Source organism: Bombus fervidus, chromosome 4 (assembly GCF_041682495.2).
Source record: "Bombus fervidus isolate BK054 chromosome 4, iyBomFerv1, whole genome shotgun sequence".
NCBI classification, from domain to species: Eukaryota; Metazoa; Arthropoda; class Insecta; order Hymenoptera; family Apidae; genus Bombus; species Bombus fervidus.
The window spans coordinates 4,137,948-4,160,109 of NC_091520.1; the positions used below are offsets into that span (position 1 = coordinate 4,137,948).

Here is a 22,162-nt window from a genome sequence, read left to right on the forward strand (position 1 = left end):
TTTTGAGTTAACTCTACCTCAACTTCAAATGTAACTGATATGTATGTAGTATATGAATGTATTGTATGTAATATATAGCAACAGAAGTATTAGCACAGATTAGTTTACAAAACTTTAAAATCGATTTTTATATCAATTCTACATCATGTATTTTTTGCTATTCATTTTTATTGTACAATTGTGAACAGTTCCTATAACCTATACATATAACCAAAAATAGATAAAGAAACTAATACAAAATTCCCTGTTAATCAGCTGAAATTCCCAGGAACTGGAGAACCTACGTGGAAATTGCGATAGGGCATGCTATTACGCCCTGGTGCAATCCAGTGATTGCGGAATTCTACGAAAAGCAATCCGGCCGGACAGCGCGCTACGACTGGGCTCGCTGGTGGTCGTCTTCTTTACACCATCTAGCGCTCGGTCGGTCGAGCGTTTCGAGCCCGCAGCTGCGCAGGTGTATCACCGGCACCTTCTCATTAACATCTTGCCCGAAAAGCCAGTCACGCCAGCAGAAGGATCTGGTGCGGTCGAGTCATCAATCGATTTCGTTTCGCTAGCACCTAGACACAGCAGCTTTCGATAAGCTATTTACAATCAGAAGAACGATCATTCGAACGTGATAGACTCGAGAACCGGAAGCTGATTGGATAGGAGGATGCAATGGACGAGGGTAGAAGCGACCGTTCTGGCAAAAGGTAATATTTCCGTCAACTTGACTAGGCGGGAAACGAATTGCAGGCTATCGAACTCGCAAGGTTTAACGAACCGCTAAGGACACTGTTCGTAAGCTATTTATAGATTTTATAGGGCCATTGAAAGAAAATACATGAGATGTTAAGAAGTTATATTACTGCTGGCAATAAGTTTTCGACCAAACGCGATGGTATTAAACTGACTGAGAATATTGAAGTTTTTGAAATGGAAAATGTTATGATTAGATTGTAAATTTTTATGCACTTATGAGAAATTTGAAAATGCAAATATGCACAGAATACACATAATAAGCACAAATGTACGAAATATAAAAAATGTAGTTATAATACAATTAGTAGATGAATGAAATGTTTGTCTAGTTTCCATTTTTTAAATAATAATATAATTATTATAAATAATTATAATAAAGATATGAATTTGCATAAATATCTGCACTCTAGTTATGATTCAACGAGTGTTTATGCAAGTTCACATTTTTATGAATACAACTAAAGGAACAGGATTTCTTACAGTAGGATATATGAATATAGGTTAGAGTATAAATGTTATACTTTGAATATTTTATGTATTTCTACATTATGTGCATTCTGTGCATTTTTGTATGTATAAATTTTCCATAAATGAATAAACATCCACAGTTTAATTATACAATAATATAAATATAAAATATAATATTGTAAAGTTAAATCGGTTTCGTATAAAGTAAATATAGAAGAATCAAAATTGTCATTTATTATACAGGAGAAAATAATTAAGAAATTAATGGAGAACATTTTAATTAGAAAAAAAGCAAATTGGCAAAACTTGAGAAAAAGATCTTTGTCTGTAGCAGAAATAATCACTGAAGGATTTCATCAGGTTTCAGTAACTAAACGTTTGAAGTGTATCAGATTTCATTAACGGAACGTTTGGAGATAACAATCTGGGGAATCATAAAATGTGAGCTTCGTAGGAATTTCATTAGACTGCGGAAATTTGTGTTTGGAAATATTTAGAGTATACGTAATATGCAATAGTATCTAAAAAATAACACTCATAATATTTAGTAAATCCCCATTTAAGTTCCAGTACTTCAATCATATTCATAAAAATATGAATTAAGGAGTGGAACAGAAAATAGTAATGAGGAAAGATATTAAGTAAATTTTTGGAATTATTTTTTTAACCGCAGTGATAAAAAATAAAATTCAATAATATAAATTGACTGAAAAAGATCGCATATGAGAATAGACGTTGATGATTCTTTTATCTTTTTTCATTACGTTTTCCCTGTTTTCACTTTCAATCGAATATTTTGGGTTGTCCTAACGGTACGATAGAAAGTGAAGGATTTTTTAATATTTTAATAGAAATCGACTTAAAGGGAATTTCAGTTACAGTACACTCTAAATATGTAAATTGAGAGTTTCATAGGCATCCCTGCATTACAATGTAAATTTATGATTGGTAGATTCGTGCTTTTATAAAGATCGAAACTTCTGTCACGAAAGGAGAGTAAATTTGAAATGATTTCTAAAACTAGAGACCTAAATGCACGAGGTGTGCTTGGCACAGATATCGTAAACTACCTTGCAACCTAATTACAGTAATAGTGTATCGAATTGCTTTTAGGTATTTGTTAATTGATTGATTGAATTACTTTAGAACGTAGTCGATTACTTTAAAGAATTTAGGATGATAAATGTTAGGCTCGAACATGATCGTCCATAGATTCGAATCGAGGTTTAATATCCTGTCTTGGCTAAAAGCATCCCTTACACTTTGGCTATTCATCATCTAAGTGAGAGTTAAATGGTTGCATTGGATGTTCGATTCGGCCATTCTTATAACAAGTATGCTTTTATCTGGAGATGGGTCGATATCTGATTGTTCGATTCGCGAAACTTAAATCCAAAACTTTGTTTTCAAGATCTCGAACTTTTTGAATACGGAATGTTTCTACTTTCTTTTTCTTCTAAAGAGTATCTATATTATCAGGAACTAAAACTGTAGCATTTCTTTCAGAAAATCAAATATTTCTCTCTTGATATAAATGATTATAACAAATCTCAGAGTCTAAAACCAAGCTTAGATTATTATCAGCTAAATAAAAATAAATTCATACTGTCTTAATATTTTCACGAGTTATTTATAGGAACTAAATTTATATTATAGATAATTAAAATTTTTATAATAATTATTATTTATATAATTATTATAATATTTTCTGCTTATTAAGTATTATATTTTTCTGCTGTTTCCTGTTCCACTTAGAATTTTAAGTTTTCCACACTTCTAAGAAGTTTGAAGAAATCAAAGTATACATACATATATAATACATATAGTCCTATGATAAATATTATAAGAATAAATAAATAAACTGGAGATATTTATATAAATTCATATTTTTATGGATATAATCAGACGAATGGGATTTAAATACTGATATACTAACAATTATAGTGAAAAATCGCATATGTATATTATAGATATTATATAATTTATTATATAAAATATATTACTAAAATATATACTATAATATATACTATAATATATATAAATATATGCTAAAATATATTACTATAATTATTATAGATATAATATTATAGTAATATAGTTGTATTACTTACATTGATTTATGTAAATTATTATTTATTTGGGAGTTTCGAAGCACCAAAATAGTACAGTTTTGGGTTTAGAACAGTTGTGAGGTTTTGAGGTTTCGAGGTTTTGATTGCCCCAGTCCTACTTTTAATTCTTGAATCGTAAGAACTAAGCAAATGACCTACAAATTACAAATACACGTATAATTAATTCTTACCTAGATTCTAAATATGTAAATATTAAACAATCTAGTTGAATTACGTGATTATGTTAAAAACGACAATTTTCATGTGGAAATATTAATATTTATTTAGGTGATGGAAATAATTAAGAATCATATCGTATTGAAACGAAGTGAAGCTTTCAACAAATGTAAATCAAAGAAATATTTTTTTTTTAAATAGAAATGTCATAATAAAGATCATCTTTATATGCGTAGAGATAATTCAATATATTTTATTTTCACTGATTAAACTCCTATTAACTTTGAAAGCTGCTAGAATTTTGGCGGTGGAAAATGAGTTCATTAAAAGAATATAACATTTGAAATAATATAAGATTAACGTTAACCAGACCGTACGTACCAGAATTATTTATTACATATATACATATATTGGAATTGAGTATATGTATCCCACGGATATTTGACCATATCCAAGGAACCATACAAGTGTCTCAATGTAACTGCAACACAGCCAACAGTTAATTGACGTCTTCCATTATCCTGGGATCAAGCTCTTTTTAATAAACGTGAAAGGAACAAAATTGGAACCGTAATTCAACAGTTTGGCCCCTTGTATCTCAGAGATTAATTGCCTGCACGAATTAAAGATGTTCTGTGATCGATGTTTCATTACAAATTATCACTAAGTTACCAAACTGAAATTCAAAAAAGTCCCATTTCTCGGTCACTCTTACCTCAGTGTTCGTGTATCGAACGAACTGTAAATTATCATTTAGCAAAGAGGAACAGAAATATAAAGGTGTTTGCGAACAAATTGCTCGGTTACTGCTCACGCTAAACGAATACAAGCGCGAATACTCTCGCTCTGTGTTCTTCTGCTCGTTCGGCCTAAACGCTCCTTTAAGGGAAGGTTTCTAAAGCACGTGGCCTCTTTACTTTTTCAAAGTAGATTCGCGTGCAAACATTGCTGGTAAAATGCATCCGTAGATCGAATCACGCGAACCGGCAAAATTACTGACCAATTCGACTGGCTGAGTTGCGTGTGCGTACGTCAACGCGTCACGGACATTTATTTGTCGGTGTATGCAAAATTCCTCGTTCCGTACAACGAAAGGAAATTCGGGTCACGAGGTTACTTCGCCGCTCCGGAGGTGGCGTTCCTCGTTGAACGCTTGCGATAATTCGGCACACGAAACGATCTCGAACAAGAACAGCCCCTAGCTACTCGTGACTTTATTCGCCACGTGCCCGTTAACACTGAAAGGGGAATGAGGCTCGATTGCGATTAGAGGACGCGCTCGCTCTAATCTATCGGTCGATATATGGAATGAAAAACGACAGGTGGCCTCTGGTTTGATGATTAATCGCGGCGAGCTGTTTCTGACGTGATTGAAAAAAAGGAAGAATGTCGATGGCTCAGACTGCACAAATATCACATATCTACTTTTTGTGAAATTTCAATTTTATATGCAACACATAGCTGTCGACTGTTTCTTCATTCTTCAAAGATGATATTTATATGTCGGGTTATCGTTAAGATTAGAGTTAGGGGCGTGTAATGAATCTTCACCGGAATTATTCATCGTTGTCACACAATCGAGGTAGCGTTTATTAACACAAGTATGGATGTTACAAGATAGGCAAGGGGCCACGGTAATTAGACACTAATGACAATGACCTTAGGTTCGATAACGAATTCACGGTCAACGGGATAACAGATGTACTTTGCTCCAAAGTCTAAGTCGGACTTGACTTACTTCTCGCAATACCAGGATTACTTGACTAACTCTTTATTGAAACGTGGATTATTCACCGATCGTACAGATACTAGATAACTGGCTAATGAGACCGCAAGAAAGAGAATGACTTTCCGTCATGATGACGCTGCAGAGGAAAACTATGATGGGGTGTGCCTAAGGGTACGAGATCATCGGATTCGTCGAGGAAAGCCTCTGCTCGGAAGGTGACGTTGCTGTTAATTGGTTAATTTCTATGTTGGTGGTTAAAAAAGGATGCTAGCCGCCCTTGAGAGAAAGTTCCTGGCGGGAAGCGTCGTACGTGAGGAAAGCAGATCTCCCGTATCTTCCCGTAGTAGGTGACAGATTTACGGGTTGATAGAATAAAGATTGTTTGCCAATCTGAAGGACTTTAGTTAACTAAATCCTAAGATTTGTAACGATTCCTCAGGCTATCTGAACATAAACTGTGAATGATGCATGGGTATCTGGCGATCATCTTGCCCAAAGAATGGGGTCTGTGTGTGGCGAGCCACGGGGCAAAGGCCTTTTTTTTTTTATTCGCGTTTATTTTACAATCAATTCTCGTTAGAGAATTGTAAGTAAATTTATCTAACGTGGTACTATGACATGGTTAATAAGTGTTTATAGTATGTTTGGTTCTATTTGAATCTAGTGCTCAGGTCTAAGGTGTAATGTCTTTTTGGCCTGCGGATCTGTTCCGACGTGTCGATTAGTTGAGTAATTAGAGGGTTTTGGTGGTTGTTAACTCTTGTGCTATGTCTATTGCTGAATTTGGATAATTCTTCTTTGACTGTGGATATCTTGAGGTCGTGATGTATTGTTTCGTTGGTGACGTACCAAGGTGCATCTATTAGGGATCTTAAGGTTTTCGATTGGAATCGTTGAAGAATTTCTATGTTGGAATTACTTGCTGTTCTCCATAGTTGGATTCCAGAGGTCCAAACAGGTTTCAATATGGCTTTGTATAGTGTATCTTTACTTTTCATGTTTAAGTTGGAACGTCAGCCGATGAGCCAGTAGAATTTTTTAAATTTTGCTTTGAGTTGTTTGGTTTTATTTAAGATATGTTGTTTCCATGTCAATCTTCTGTCCAGAATCATGCCCAGATATCTGACTGACTCTTTATCTGGAATAGGTATATTGTTTATCGGCTTTGTTACTTATCAGATCATGCCCCGATGCTTTTTCGGGATTTAGACGACGGATTAATTCTATGACTTCTAGTGATGAGAAAAGCTCAATAGGAGGAGACATCTGGAAGGAAGAGTGCAGGTATTCAGTTATTTCATCTGGAGTAGTGGGGGAATATGGTTTGAAGACGTTAGTTCGATAACTGTGAAACAAGTTAGCTTTTTGCGTAGGGCTACGCGCCCATCCGCCTTGCGGACAGCGAATTGGAGGGATTGTTAGCGGAGGACGAGAGAATTTCCTGGATGCCTTCCATAGTGAGTAGTTAGAGTCAGCTGTGGGAGATAGATTCTATAGTTTCTAAGGGTTTTAGTGAGTTTTCTTGTTGCATTGTTTAGCTTGCGCTTGTCGTCAGGTGTTCTATGACTCTGCCATATTCTTCTAAGTCTGCGTTTTTCTATGATTTTTTGGTGGGGGTATACGTGTTTATTGTCGAAGTTCTTCATAGGTGTGGAAGAACTAGCGTTTACAACATGCTGGTGTTTAGGTATTCGGCAGCTGCTTCTGTATCTACGTTTGTTTTTAAGCAAATTGAGGCTGATGTTGTATGATTGAAGATTTCCCTAAAGAGTTTCCAGTTGATGAGTTGGTTGCGAATAAAGCCATTAGGTAGATTTTCAATAATTGTTGAGTTAATTATTGCTATTACGGGTGAGTGATCTCAAGAGAGTTCCACAGAAGATTTGATTTGGACATATCTATATGAAGAAGTCTAATAAGTCAGGTAGTTTGTTATTGTCAATGGACCAGTAAGTGGGTTCGTTTGTACTGAGGTAATTAAGTCTGTTGGTGTTTATACTGTTCAGTAGATTTCTATCTCTTACTGTAATAAGTCTGCTGCTCCATTGGGTATGTTTAGCGTTGTAGTCTCCTCCTGCTATGAATTTATTGCCGAGGTCTTCGAGGAAGTTATCGAAGTCCTCTTTAGAGATAGAATGTCTAGGAGGACAGTATACTGCTGACGTGGTGATTGGACCATGCCAATCTGCTATTGCTACGTTTGTGGCTTGGAGGTAGTCCTCCTGGAATGATGGAAGCTCATAATGTTTTATGCTGGTTTTTATGATAATTCCGGTGCCGCCATGGGCTTTTCCGCTGGGATGTTGGGTATGATAGAAGTTATAACCATTTATTTTTAGGTAATTTTTATCCGTGAAGTGGATTTCAGATATGAGCATTACATCAATTTCTTGTTGTTTTAAGAAGAATTCTAGTTCGTATTTGTGCTGAGCTAGACCGTTGGCATTCCAAAGAGCTATGTGTAAAGGTTTTATTTTACGTCGCAGTGTAGTTTGCTCACAAGGAGTGTAAGCAGTGATAGCAAGCTTTTAAATTGCTCTGATTGTTGTTTTATTAATGTTTCGAGCCTATCGAGGTTATTCGTGCTTTGTGGACTGGGAACTGGGACTGGAATATTTTGGGAATGTTCATTATGGATTATCGGTCTGCTTTGTACTCCTTGAACTACCTGAGCATAGGAAATTGAAGGAGTAGATAATTTTTGTGGGCTAAGTGTTGGAATCGTGAGGTCCTTTACTCTGGGTTTGGGGTACTTGTTATATAGAGTCTTGTAGGCTGAGCAACCTTTGTAGTTTGCAGGATGGTCTCCTTGACAGTGGATACATTTCGCAGGAGTTTCTGCTGATTTAATGTATTGGTCTGTAGAATGAGGACCTGCACATTTGACGCAGCAGTAATTGCGGTTGCAATATTTTTGCGTGTGGCCGTATCTTTTACACTGAACTATCTCTTTTTTTGTAAAAGGTGGTTCGAATTTTATTGCCGAGTTCATTAATCGGTTGATATTGTATATTTCTTTGTTGTTTGGCTTTTGCTTTAAATCAACAAAGAATAAAGATAGTGGGTTTTTTGTGATTCTGTGTCTTATATTGCTGATATTGGTAACTTCATGACCAAGATTTTGGAGTTCGTATTTCAGTTCGTCTAAGTTAGCAGAGTGGTGAATGTTGCATAGTACCACTCGAAAGGGTCTTTCTTGTTTTAGTTGATAAGTGTGGAATTTAACGTTCAGGATTTTTAGCAGCTTTGTTAGTTTTCTATAGGAGTTTGGATTAGTCGGCAGAATTTTAACCTGATTGTTTTTAATTTTTAGTTGATAATCTTCTTTGTTGATGTCTTTCTCGATGGACTTGATCATTCTTTGAATATCGATGACGTCGTCGATGAAGATTGGTGGGTGAGGAGGAGTATTTTGCTTTTGTTGGCTTGGTGATGTTTCTATTACATCCATAGAGTCGTGTGTGGATTCTAGTAGTTCGAATCTGTTGTAAGTGGAGATATTTATATTTTTCTTGGGTAAGTCTAACTTGCGTTTTTTGTTGTCATTTGTATGGTTTGGAAGGTTGGACAGTTTGTCCTTTTGCCACGAATGAGGGAGAATAAAGCGGTTATAGCTTTGTTCGAGTGAACTAGTTCCAGATGTTTGGGCCATCTTCGAGCTAGTTAATTCAAATTGAAATAACTAATCGAGAGGCTCGGATTGGTGATTAGAAGAGTCTGATTGTTCACTATTAAGTTTGGAAGTACTTGTTTTATTTTGATTTCACTTCATTTTCGATGGAGGGTCGTCGCTTGTATTGTGAACTGCACTAGGCACTAGACACACACGTGTTCACACTTCGGCAGTCGACGGCTGAATGTGATTATACAAACATGGAACCTAATCTGTCGAACGTTGTGATCTTTAGTTTGATAGAACAAAATGGATCATACGTAATTCGGTAAAATAATATAAAACGGAAAATGTTGTGCATCCATTATTTTCTTATAAAACAAAAGAAACTTTTCGAACGACCTAATAAGTGAAAATTTATGACACTCAATTTTTCGTTTGAAATTTATTAAGGATAGTTGACGGATAATTAATAGAGATACGTCTAAGGATCTCATTTAGGGTTTAAAGGCACCTGGACATGTTCCAAATCTGTATCAATAATGGACACAGTGCTCGGAATCGAGGCCAATTTGTAAGTGCAGCGTAATTGTGTGCCAATCACGAAGAAACGTTGGTCAATTACGCTCAGTTCCTTATTTTGTAGGTCACGTTGAGATATCGATTGCCGAATAGACAATTCCATTTTTCGCTTTCAATTAAGGAAGTATTCTAGTTCAGAACGTTCGATATAAATCTTGGATAACTTCTCGACAATTTTTCGAGTTTTGCGTTACCACGTAGTTTTAAATGAAAATGTGTTCCCATAGTATCCAATAAAAATTTGTAAGAGTATTAGATTTATAAATATAAGGAAGAAGACATACAGTGACTCGCAAAAGTATTCGTACGTTTACTATAAAAATATGTTTATGTGCGTATCGTGCATCTTACGTAAAATATTTTGATATTTCATTAGCATTATAATGAGACGCTACTGCCAGGATTACATTAACAAAATTTGAATCTAATCCTAAACTATATACACAAGTCGCGAAATATTTACTACAAACTTATATTTATACCTGATCTTCAAACTCATTTCTCTCGAAACCGAAGCCTCAAACGAAAAAATGTTATTCTTTTTTTTCAACTTATTTTTGCACGTATAATCATCACCCGACCGATTGTACCGTGCCTTCGAAGACACCCTGTATATCACCTGACTTTGATTATTAGCATGTACGTGACGAACAGACAGATAAGACATAATGCAACATTTTATATATCAATAGACTCATTGAAAATTACTTCATGTTAGCATTGCGTGCAAATACAACTTTATATATTACTACTAGGATATTACTCCAGCTCAACCCATAACCCAACCATTTTCTTTCTTTATTTATTATGATTACCATCATTGATTACAATCATCGATTACAATCATTAATTACAGTTGCAGTTACACTATCAGTTACATCCACTATAATCAATAATAATTATCTCTCTCATCAAAAAATTTAAGATTGGACTACATAAAAATCTGCCCGCTTACTCCAAATGGAAACTGTAATCATGATCGTAAACATCATAACATAAATTCTATCGAAGATTTTCGCAAACATCTCGGAAATTAACGCCGAACGACGGTAACATGTATATGGATAATTCGCTCAGAATAATGACCTTGATAACATACTATTTCAAGGTCGTCAAAATTGGCAAGGTGTGCCCCTCTTACATAATCACCGGCAATTTTGCAATCGCGTTATACGAGGGCGCGGTCTTCGGATCGTCACGTTATACGAAATTCTACCGTACTATGTTCCCATTATTATCGTGATACACGTTTTAAAATAGTTGTCTTATGTTCGAAATATTTACGCAGGTTACGATAAGGAAAGTTGGTCGACGACGTCGCCGTTACGGTACGAGTAAAAGCTAAACGCTTCCGTGCACGTAAACCATTAGGCTGTCTGTAACGAAATTTCTTTTTCGGACTCCTCTCTTCGTAGATCGATGCGTCGCGACTACAAGGCTCGTTCTGTAAAGGCACGTAGCTTCGTACCACCCTCTTCCTGTTCCACGTTTTTACCCTCTATGCGCCGCGCCGCCTCCGTTTCCGCCCCACAGCTTCAATCCCTTGCTGAAACATTTCAGTCCGTTCCGGGCATCCACCCGGCTCGGTGCTCCACCCTCTCGACTTCTACTCCCGGTATCTCTACTCGTCGCGTTTCCGCAAGAAATATCACTTGAATTTTTTTCTAATTCTCGATCACTTAAAAAACATGATCTTTCGTGGAGCATATTTCTTTTCACAAACTCCATGAAATTTTTCTGTCCGTTACTCTGTGCGACTCACTATTGTTTGGATGTTATCGACTGTGTCTTGAATATTAGCTGTTCTAGAGTCGTGTGATTCGTAGATAACGTAGCAGAAAACAGTAATCTTCGATCATTCAAAAAATACGATTTTTTAATAATCATTTTCCTTTACAAATTCTATTAATCTTGTTTCATCGTTTTGTGTGATCAACTGTTTTAAGTATTAATTACTCTCGGTTTTTGCGATGTGTAGATAATTTTATAGAAGATAAAAGTAATTTATAGTTGCTCAAATACCTTCCCAAATTTATTAGTTTTCTCTATATCTATATATATATTCTAAATATAATCTATATCTATCCAAAAACATAAAATTCATCCATCTGCATAATTGCCCTACCTCTAAGAGTTTTAGATATATTCGAGAAAATACATTTTCCACCCCAATTTTGATAGCTGCCTTTATACCCTAAATGTGGATAATCGTTGATAAAAGAAGATAAGTGTCGAATATTTTTAGCTATATCACGTATCTGTAAAGTTCCATTAGAATCAGTGTGTCACATTTGAATAATGTCCTTTGTAAGTAGAATTATAGAAATACCTCCTTTTTTACAGTACATATTTGTTATACTGGTAATGTTGTATAATTCGTGTGGCGAAAAGTGATGAACATAGCTAAGCCTAGTATTTTGTATTTCAAGTAAAAGCTTTAGAGAACAATTGTAGAGTCTAGCTTCAAGTTCTTCTGAATGGAATCTATAAATAAATATGCACGATTTCCTCAAAGTAGGTTGAATGACGAAGTTGAATGATCAATTCTTCAAGAACAGATAGCATCGGTCAAGCAGGAGTAAACACGCTAGAGAATGTAACTTAACATCGTGATAACGGTAGCCGGTATTTCGTTAGTCCAAAAGATAAAAGGGACCATTACTTCTTACGATAGATGCACAATATACAATAACGTAAATTCAACGAGTTTTTAAATTTATTACGATACATGTGATTTACGTTACAATCCAATAGTATTCATTAATATTGGATTTCTCAGATACTTTTCATCCAATCAAACAAGTATCAAGGAATTTCAATTTTACATGTACCGTATCAAATACGTTATAAATACAATGCAATTGCATTTATAGGAAATTCGCAAGTGCAAGATTGCACACGATATAAAAAATATCCAAAGTATAGTGCTCTCTATAATAATTGGCAGGTAAAACAATTTTTTACCGACGCTTCACTTTTTTCTTTTTTTTTCAAAATATGAATTTCCATAAAAATCTGCAGTCTAATAGCAAGTATAAATATTACAATATAAAAAACAGGACGAATTTATTAGGTCACACTATAAGTAATTCAGTTCTACTGAAACATAAGTTTAAAACGATGGCAGTTGTTACTATCGAAGTCTTGAAAGATTGCGATAGAAAACGTAACATAAAAAGTTAGTGAATTATAAAGAATATGAGAAAATACTGGTATCTAATATCTAGTATAAACGACTGCATCATTTATAAGATGACCTAATAAATATATAATAAGATATAATGTATAATAATGTAGAATAAATATATGATATACAACTTAGTATATTATTATATAGCCACGGAACAGTACCGCTAACAAGAGAATCGTACATTTTTAACCAGTTAGATCGAAGGAAATTGCACGTTCAGGGATTCGCAAAATATCTGACATGTTGAAAATTGCACGCAGGCAAAGGTTCTCCCACGGGGTCAATAAATCCTCCTCGGACACTGAGCTAGCGCAGGGTAAAAGTAAAAATCGAAAGAGTAAATCGAAGGAAAAATGGCCCTTACTGGAAGGGCTGACAGTCGACGAATTGGCTCGTTATCGAAGAAGACGTATACAGGGACAACCAAAAGACAATCTTGGACTTAACGTCGAGGTTGGAAACGAAGATCACGTGTCCGAGTATCGTGAAGCTTTTCGTGCGAGAAGCGAAGAGTTCCTGAAGGTTAGCATCTGTTCTTAAATTTTATACTTGTATTGTTAATTGTGTTACTCGTGCGTATTCGAAATATATTTCTTTGTACTATTTTTTCGAATGTATAAAGTTTTTTTATTTACATGTGTAATATGTCATTTTGAACACCGTGATGTATATTTCGTTCGATTAATTCATTGTATTGAATCTCGTGATTTGTTTGGAAAGGAATATGGAAGAATTGGATATTCGTGTGCTTTCTGTAGCCTATAAAGTACTGCAGAAAATATATGTATATATAATTTTTATAAATTTTCTTCGTCGTCTCTATCGCTTCGAAGTTCTGCTCCCAGTAGTGAAGTACACGAATTGCCAATTTTTCCATGTTTCTTTCTAAACAAATAATCACATTACAATTACTTAATCGAAAGAAATATACGACGTGAAAGAGCACTTTAAAGTTTACAAAAATAACGATTATAGGCAGAATGAAAAAAGTTGCAATATTAAAATTAGTAGATTAGTATAGGAATTAGTGGATTACTTTAACTGATTTTGGTTACGAATAATCCTTACAGATAATCAAAATGCTTCTGGTTACCTAGAACTATTATCAATGAAAGTACTTTTTTCTTGCTTACCGCTAACCATTATCTGTGACACAATTTTCTTTTTGGTTACCGATAAAAATTGCATAAAAATTTAAGAAGTAACTATTATTTTTGACTCCTACACAGAATTATATATTACGCGTGTAGATCAAATAATTTTATTCGTCCAGAAAAAAGTATAAAAGAATATGTATATTAAAAATCGTAGAAACTTATGGATCGCCCTTGTAAAAGTGTATTTATTATACTTCGAAAAAATCGAACAAATAAAATATTTAAATATATTTATAACAATTGAAAAATAGAAGGTCATAACTAGACTGCGGATGTTTATGCAAGTACATATTTTTTTGAATACAACTAAAGAAATTGGAAAATCTAAGCAGAGATTTGTTTCATTCACTAAATCTTATAACGAATACCATACTTCTGAGATTTTACATATCTTTTTTAACATCTTGTGCATTTTACGCATTCTTGCATGGCTAAATTTCTCGTAAATGCATAAACATCCATAGTTTAATCTCTAACATGGATAATGTTGTTTCAAAGGTGTAGTTTCGTTACGATAGAAGTCCATTTATCTGATTCCATCAGCAAGCATACAGTTCGCATAACTGAAAGTATAAATAGAAGTTTATTGACGTCCCTCATAGCAACCTATGATTTTTCGTTCAAATAATAGGAGTGTATCTTCAGATAAGTGAATTCGATTGACAGCAATGCATTGAATCGATTGAAACGAAATAAAATTTCATCATCAACGAAAGAAATTCAGATAAATGAGATTCTACTGTACAATATTTCATCAAATTGACGTAAATGTAATATTGCTTATAGAATCACCTAATAATAACGCTATCGCTGAAAACAGTATTTTTAAATCCTTTATTAATAAATAATGATTTGTTATTTTTTAATTTTAATATAAACCTATAATGTCAGGCATTGACAATAGATAAATATTTTCCTTTCTTTTCTTTTTATTATAATTTTATTATAATAAAAATTTTTATTATAATTTTTCTTATTATTATAATTTCTGCATTAGGCTTTCGTCCATTACGAGTTTAGATAACAAGCGGATTACAAATATTAGTAAGAAAATAGTATAAAATGTACAAAAGTACATAAGTAGATATATATAAGTACTAATAGACTATAGATAAATATTAATAATCGTAAATAGAAATTAATAATTATAATTTAACCTTCTTGCTGAGTTTCACGATAGCGTATATAACTGTAAAATAATACGAAAACATTCGCAAAGTAAGGGCGAGCAAGAGAGAACATACAGAATGATATGAGGAAACATAAATTGATACAGAGCTACGTGAGAGCATTTCTCAATTCATTAAGCAATAATTTTCCGATTCATAGATGTACCCCTTACCGTAGGAAAATACCTGGTTGGAAAGTAATAAACGAATCGAAGATTTTCGGACAAAGGATTCAATCGGGGATAGGAGAGTTTCAGACCAAAAAGGCGTCAAAGAACAAGAGGAGAAACATACAGAGCTTCCAATTGAAAATACAAAGGACGAGACTTCTTTAGAGCAGATGAATAACGATAAAACGATGGAGACTGAAACAACGAATTCCAAACTTGCAAGCCACACCAATCCTCCTAAACGACCTTTTTTGATCAGAAGGTAAAACTATTTTATTAAGCAGACAATTACACTTGTTGTAGCAGATGACACTGCTCAAACGTGTCCGGGCACTTGTTTTTTGATATACATTGCTATGAATAATTATAAACTCGAAACATTTTTTGCATTATTTCCTCAATGTTTCCAAGAAACCACCGATCATGCTTAAATATGTTAAGCGAAATTGTTTTTGTAAAGGGTAAGTCGAACACTGTAGTATATCAGGAGATGTTAGACGGCGAATTATTGCCTTTCATAACCGAAATAGAAGAAAAAAAAGAGAATTTTTCAATGAGACAATGCTTCTGTTCGTATAATCGCCACCACAAAAAACTGATTTCAAAATTTTGGAATAGGAATTATTATCATGGTCAGCGTTGAATCTTGATCTGAACTCGATCGAGAACTTGTGGGGAATTATAGCAAGAAGAATTTACGATCAGGAGAAACCATTCATAGAAAGCATTGTGGAACTTAGGAAAAGAATAAAATCCGCATGGACGAATATTCAAAACGAAACTTTAAATAAATTAGTGGATGGCATACCTGACAGATTAATAGAAGTAATAAAAAATAAAGGAAGATCCATCAAACATTTAATATTTTTTCGCAGCTAATTTTAACAAAAAATTTCATTTTTTCCAGACTTTGGAAGAAGACAATTTTTCTTTGTTATATCTTCAATTTTGTTTTATATTATAATATGAAACTGTACAAACGATTTTGTCAACTTTTGATTATAATGAATATTATAAAAGATCTAAGAATGGGGTTGAATTGATAATTATTCACGGCATTGTACAGTGAAATCTCCAGTATCCAAATTACAATAGAATCTGCGGTATTCAAATTACGGAAGAACTTCGTTCATTTGAACAGATTGAGGGATAAGGCAATTCGTATAACAGAGCAGTTTCGATAGTAGAATTTCGCTGAATAACTTATCTTCTCCAGCTTTTATTTACTACGATAGTTCAAATCCAGTAGAGACTCTCTCTCTTATCCGACCTAACAGGCAGACAAAGCTATTCAAATAATGGAATTTTCGAATAATAGAACAAGCACTTCTCCGATACGAAATTTCATTTATTCAAATACAGATTAAAATCAATTGACAGATTCTTAAAATATTTATGGATCTTGCATCTCCTTGACTGCAAAGTCATATGATTCTTCCGACATAAGTAACCGCACAAAGTTACATTCTTTGAACCATCAAAGCTCTTTCTCGAATGCCAAGAATGTTTCGGCATGAGAAGGCAGCTCTTCGTTATCACTTTCGTTTGTTATTCCCGTTTGCATAAAATCGTCATTATTATCGTCTTTATCGCGATGAAATTGTTTCATTACGTCGGTATATTTATGGTTTTTCTATGGTTGCCAGCATCCAAGGAATTTACGCGCTCTAGATAATTTTCAATATCATGTTCCTGCTTCTCAATGTCTGTAATCGTAGTTTTTCCAACATTCTGTGTTTCTAATATCTCTGTCGCACTTACGAGTACTCTAATTACGTCGTATTTCGTTTCGATAGTTAGGACGCTATCAGTTCCATTTTATTTTCTTTCGATTCTAATTTCAATTCTATAAAACATATTTTTGAAAAATCACAAAGGTATCACAGTATCTCTGCCAAAAAGGTGGGAAGAAGCGATAGAACAAGAGTTCTATGAAAACGTGTAATCATATTTTTATAAACGTATTTACAGGTACGTTCCAAATTTTGCTCTAAATACCATGGTAAAAACGGGAGGAACTTATGGAATGATCTAATACTTTGCGGTAATCGTTGCATCCAACGTTCGTAACGTTATTACCACGAATTAAACATTCCGTTATACTCGTGCTAAATAATAGCAGCGTTAACACGTTCGTCGCCCAGCGTGATTGGGCTAAGTTTCCTGCGGGGCCCAAATCCGACCGCCGGTACGCAGAACGTAAATAGAGCGACAAGCAGAAATTCATCGTTTATCGCCTTCGATTCATTGTTTATCGCCTTCGATTCATTGTTCATCCCCTTCGATTAATTGTTTATCCCCTTCGATTCATTGTTTATCGCCTTAGATTCATTATAAAGAAAAGATTATTTATTTCTGAAATGGAGAAAGCGATAAGCTATCCAGCTAGAGTATTCCGAGGGATCTCATAGCAGATATCTCAGATCTTTCATTTAGTCGAGAAGCATACTTGTGAGACGTACATCAGTGATTTTTTCATCGTCAAAATGTTCGGTAAACAGCGTGAAAATATATTTGAAAGTGAGGAGAGTAGCGATAACGGAGTCTAACTATTTTTCGAAGTGCCCAAAATCACCCCAAATGTGTTTGGAATGTTTTAACGAATACCATACGATATAGGATAATGTAATATATTATCCAGAATATAAATTAATAAAAAGTATGGTATAATGTGTTTTTAATATTTTTATGTTGTATATCCTATATATAATATCGTATATTTAATTAATTAACTCGAACAAGAAGAGCGTCACCATCATTTGGTGACGGGGCCCCCACGGTAGTATACCTGTCGCATAGATATGTGCGACGTGGCGACGAACGTGTTAATCGCTCTGTTGCTTTTAATCATTCAATGTATACTTTAACGTTACATTGTTACAACAGGGGCACTACATTAAAACATGACGGAGAATTGTACACGGATACCGAAACCTATTCGTCATACGTTGGCTACGAAGGTCAGCATAAGCGCGAGCTAGCTCGTAGGCCCACGTCTTTAAAAATGGAAGGCGATTTAGAAACGACCACTGAGAAATGCGAGAAATTCATCCAGTGGCTGAACGTTAGCCGACCGGAACTTATGCGTGTGCCTACGCATTTAAAACTCGAGGGTGAATTTGAAACTACCACAGAAAATCACGAAAAATATGTGCCATTTGTAGGTATTCGAAGACCGGAGCTATTAAGGCAGAACACTAATTTGAAATTAAATGGAGAGGCTAATTTCGTGGCAGAATACGCCGATGTGTTTAAAAAACATAACAACAAAGGTGATTATGAAAACCTCATTTATTTACAACAGAACCTTAATTATTCGAGCTAATCATGACACGCATAGCTGTTGGGAATTTTTCAAGCAACACTAAGTCTAAGTTTCAACCTTCTCCCGACGTTCCGATTCCTATTAAACGTTTTTATGACGTTTCTGACACTTTGATCACGAATCTACATATCGTTTTTTCAGCATGCCAAGTTTTTAAAAAATTCGATTTCGAAGAAAATTCACGTTTTCTTAAATTTAATTCAACTTTGTATACACTCGTATAAAAGTATATTCGATTTCTGTTTATGTCGGAAGATTCTGTAGATTTCCGTGGAAATATCCACTTGCAGTATAATGGAATCGATATCATAAAAATAACCTACATATATCTTGACTTATTATAGAATAAAAGTCAATCAATTTTGTAAAAGCCTCTGATATGAAATCCGTAACTTTATGATTTAATTAAATACAATTCTCTTGCGATATAATTACAGAAACGCTTATAAAAATGATGTAATGTAATGAATATTTTGTTTAACGAAATTTAGATGCAATATAGAAATTAAATGCTGGAGTATCTAACGCTTTTCTGCGGAAAGACAAATGTGGATAAAAGTTGTTCGTCTTTGTTATAAGCCCTTCAACTGCTTTCAGTTTTTATTCTTATTCTCCAATTTTTCTTACAACTCTCAAATTTTCTATTAATCGACGTAAATTCAATAAATCAATTGAAATTAATTTTGATAGAATTTGATACGTAAATTGTCTGTCAATTGAAAGCGATATCACACATTGAAGGGATCACAACAAAAACGTCTGTTCTGATAATCGAGGTTCGATTGCATTTATATCTTTGATTTCGATGAATATACAGGATGTATCGTTATTATCTTTGTATCGTAGAACGTTCACGACCAATAAAGCCTGAAATTCATCTGAAGACCGGGAACTCCTTTTTTCAAAGTACTGAGCACACTGATAACTTTATTGATTCTCATACTAAAGAGCCGAAATTGACGAGTGAATCGAACAAAGCTGCCGAAGAAGCGGAGACAAAGCAAAAGAAATTAATAGAGAAAAAGGAAAAAAACGAGGAACTGGAAATGTTGGTCTCGAAGTTAGAAGACCTAAAGTGTCCACCGCTTGAAATTCCGGAATATAAAGACGCGTACAAGGTAAAGTATATAGTTACGTCCTGTTAATTAAGGGGCACACGCTAGTAATAGTAGAGTAGAGTAGCTTTTTTAATCCGGTCACCATAAGGCCATCGACTATCTGCAGCAATAAACCGACGTAAGTAAGAATGCTCTCTTATTTTCCTGTACTGATACCGCCACTCAATTAAAGTTGTTCTCAGTCAAAACTGTTATCGGTCAAAGTTACTGTCGGTGAAGTTTGATATCGGTGAAAAGGGTGTCAGTGATTTCAATTGAATCTGTTCATAAAGATACGAATTTGCTCGAACATCTACGATCTAGCAATTACTAACGAGTTTTGGCTTCAAAATTCATTAAATCTTATTCTGAATACACTGTTTTGATCCGAATAGATGTGTAATTCCAATACCGAAAATTCTTCCCTTGTATATCTAAGTATAAGTAAGTATAAGTAATACATCTGAAAGAAGATTTATCTCTCTATAATCATTATAAACTATTACAAATCATCTCTAACTTATATTTTAGCAATTTTGATTGCTCGTCATTAATATGACTCGTCATTAAACTCATAATTGAAATTGATTTCAAAAAATGGACGTAGGGACCTACACGAATGCGTATGACTCTAGCTGCGGCTAGATCAATTTGTGACCCTATTAAACGCCTTATTTCACTATATCACTTCTACCTATTATACATAACACAGTTCCACCTATTACATATACATACTAAAATACACGAGTTAATTGATACTACAAGAGACCAAAAATCAGTACAGAATATATTTGTACATCGTTGTATTTATTATACTATCTACTTAATAATTAATTAGATTCAAGTATATTAAATTTTGTATCATTTGATACACACATGGCTACAGTAATTTGATACTATGAAAATGAAATATAATAAAACCTCATACAAAAACGTTCAATTGAAAAATTAGGATATATATTTATATAGAAATACTTTCATAGCCACATACCCCTTTTCCAATGAGCAACTCATTTTTATCGTACAAAATTATTAACAATTATTAACAATTTATAGGATTTTCCAAGGGAGAGACCTAAAATCGTAAAGCCAGAAGATGAAATTGGACGAGCGGATGGCACGAAAATATCATCTCCCTCACCTACGTCCAGATTTACATCGAAAATTGATCAAGATCCGGAATATAAGTCGAAATATTTAGATTATCAAAGAGACCACCCAGTATATCGAAAACCACCGTTGAACTTGAGATCAACATACATTCTTCCGAAATATACACGTTTCGGTAGACAAGAGCCCAAACGACATGATCACGAGTTCACAAGTGAAGTTCGAGCCCAATATATTCCTTATGGTCATATACCAAGGGTTGAAACTTTAAAAATGCCAGCCAACTTACGTTTGGAGGGTAATCTTGATCTTGAACCGGAATATAAGACAGCTTATTGTTCGAAACGTGAGAATCAGTTACAAAACGAACTGAGAATGCATCGTAGACGAGATCGTAGTTTAAGCGCTTCCAGACGAAAAGAAAATTATTGGATAAATAATGCAGACCAATTTGGTTTCACAAATGCCGCTCAAGATCAGGACGCGTTCCAAGTGCTACATACTCGAGTTCATGAAGATAATGTCTATGGAAAACCACCAACAGGTGGCCAAAGGTTTGCATTTAAGAGTTCCGTTGAATTTAAATTTTAATTTATTTTAACATAGATATCTTAAATTTCGCGTTTATGATGAATTTCTATGATACGATGAACGAAATTAATTAGGTAATAATTAATTAGTTCCAACATGTTAATGAAGAAATACAAAAAGAATTGTTTGATTTGTAAATAGGAATTTAATAAATTCTATATTATACTGTAACACTTTTTTATGTTTAATAAGATTAGTAAAATTCAATATCTATATAAAGGTCTAGTGTATTGCTAATGCCTCAGAGAATAGTTACATACATATATACATTTGATTTAAGCATAGCTTGTCTATAATTAATATACTAATTGAAACAAATATTATTACGATATAGGAGTTCAAAATCTTCGCAAACACATATGCAAAGACAAACACAGGTAAATATGCCAGAATGTACCAGAGTGAAAGATAGGTCAACTAGTCCAACATACCGACTTCATGTCTGTAATGTCGATGATGAACCCAGAGGTTTCCGACGCAGACGTTCGCCACCATTTCAGTCTTCCGGAAGGACACATAATCCTTCACCAGATTCTGTACTTCAAAATAATACTATCAGACCATATTCTCCTAGTTTTGGTAAAAGCACCAAGCAACACTCTAGTAGCCAATCATTTGTTGTTTTGGATAATGGAATCTTTAATACAAATAAAAATGATATTCGCAGAAGGCAAACAGATAGAAATTACAATATTGATGGTACTCTCCCCATTTCTAAAGAAAGAGCAAAACCTCCAGCAAATTGGATGCCACCATGGTATGATAGTACAAATACTATCTAAATTAATGAACACATATTAAATGTACAAAATTAAATGTACAATTAAAAGGGCTTTGTACTTTTTAATATACTGATCAAGAACAATAAAGTTTCTGTATAAATATAAATTGTATAGTATATTTATTAATATTTCATTCTTGCAAAT

At 34.1% G+C, this 22,162-nt stretch overlaps 1 protein-coding gene and 1 long non-coding RNA gene across 4 annotated transcripts; one reads left to right on the forward strand and one right to left on the reverse strand.

Moving 5' to 3' along the window:
• Positions 1 to 442: 442 nt before the first annotated feature.
• LOC139986134 (uncharacterized) lies at positions 443 to 4,999 on the reverse strand. Its single transcript, XR_011799583.1, has 3 exons — positions 3,885 to 4,999; positions 3,327 to 3,481; positions 443 to 563 (listed from the first exon to the last, which is right to left on the reverse strand). It is a non-coding gene; the product is annotated as an uncharacterized lncRNA (long non-coding RNA).
• LOC139986133 (uncharacterized) lies at positions 520 to 22,124 on the forward strand. Of its 3 annotated transcripts, none has more exons than XM_072001193.1 (8): positions 520 to 698; positions 12,878 to 13,139; positions 15,122 to 15,375; positions 18,000 to 18,226; positions 18,278 to 18,385; positions 19,285 to 19,556; positions 20,592 to 21,199; positions 21,571 to 22,124. In XM_072001193.1, the coding sequence occupies exons 1-8, from the start codon at positions 664 to 666 to the stop codon at positions 22,016 to 22,018; spliced, it is 2,214 nt and encodes a 737-aa protein (XP_071857294.1). In that variant the 5' UTR covers positions 520 to 663; the 3' UTR covers positions 22,019 to 22,124. The 3 variants fall into 3 exon arrangements, with proteins under 3 accessions (XP_071857294.1, XP_071857295.1, XP_071857293.1); XM_072001194.1 differs by having other exon boundaries at positions 18,000 to 18,073; XM_072001192.1 differs by having other exon boundaries at positions 18,000 to 18,385.
• Positions 22,125 to 22,162: the final 38 nt, after the last annotated feature.

Bases quoted from the DNA above. Each gene is read 5' to 3' on its own strand.
- LOC139986133 (XM_072001192.1), top strand. From the start codon at position 664: ATGGACGAGGGTAGAAGCGACCGTTCTGGCAAAAG. The intron at 18,386-19,284 runs GTGATTATGAAA...TTTGTATCGTAG, and splicing joins TAAAAAACATAACAACAAAG to AACGTTCACGACCAATAAAG. The intron at 21,200-21,570 runs GTTTGCATTTAA...ATTACGATATAG, and splicing joins CCACCAACAGGTGGCCAAAG to GAGTTCAAAATCTTCGCAAA.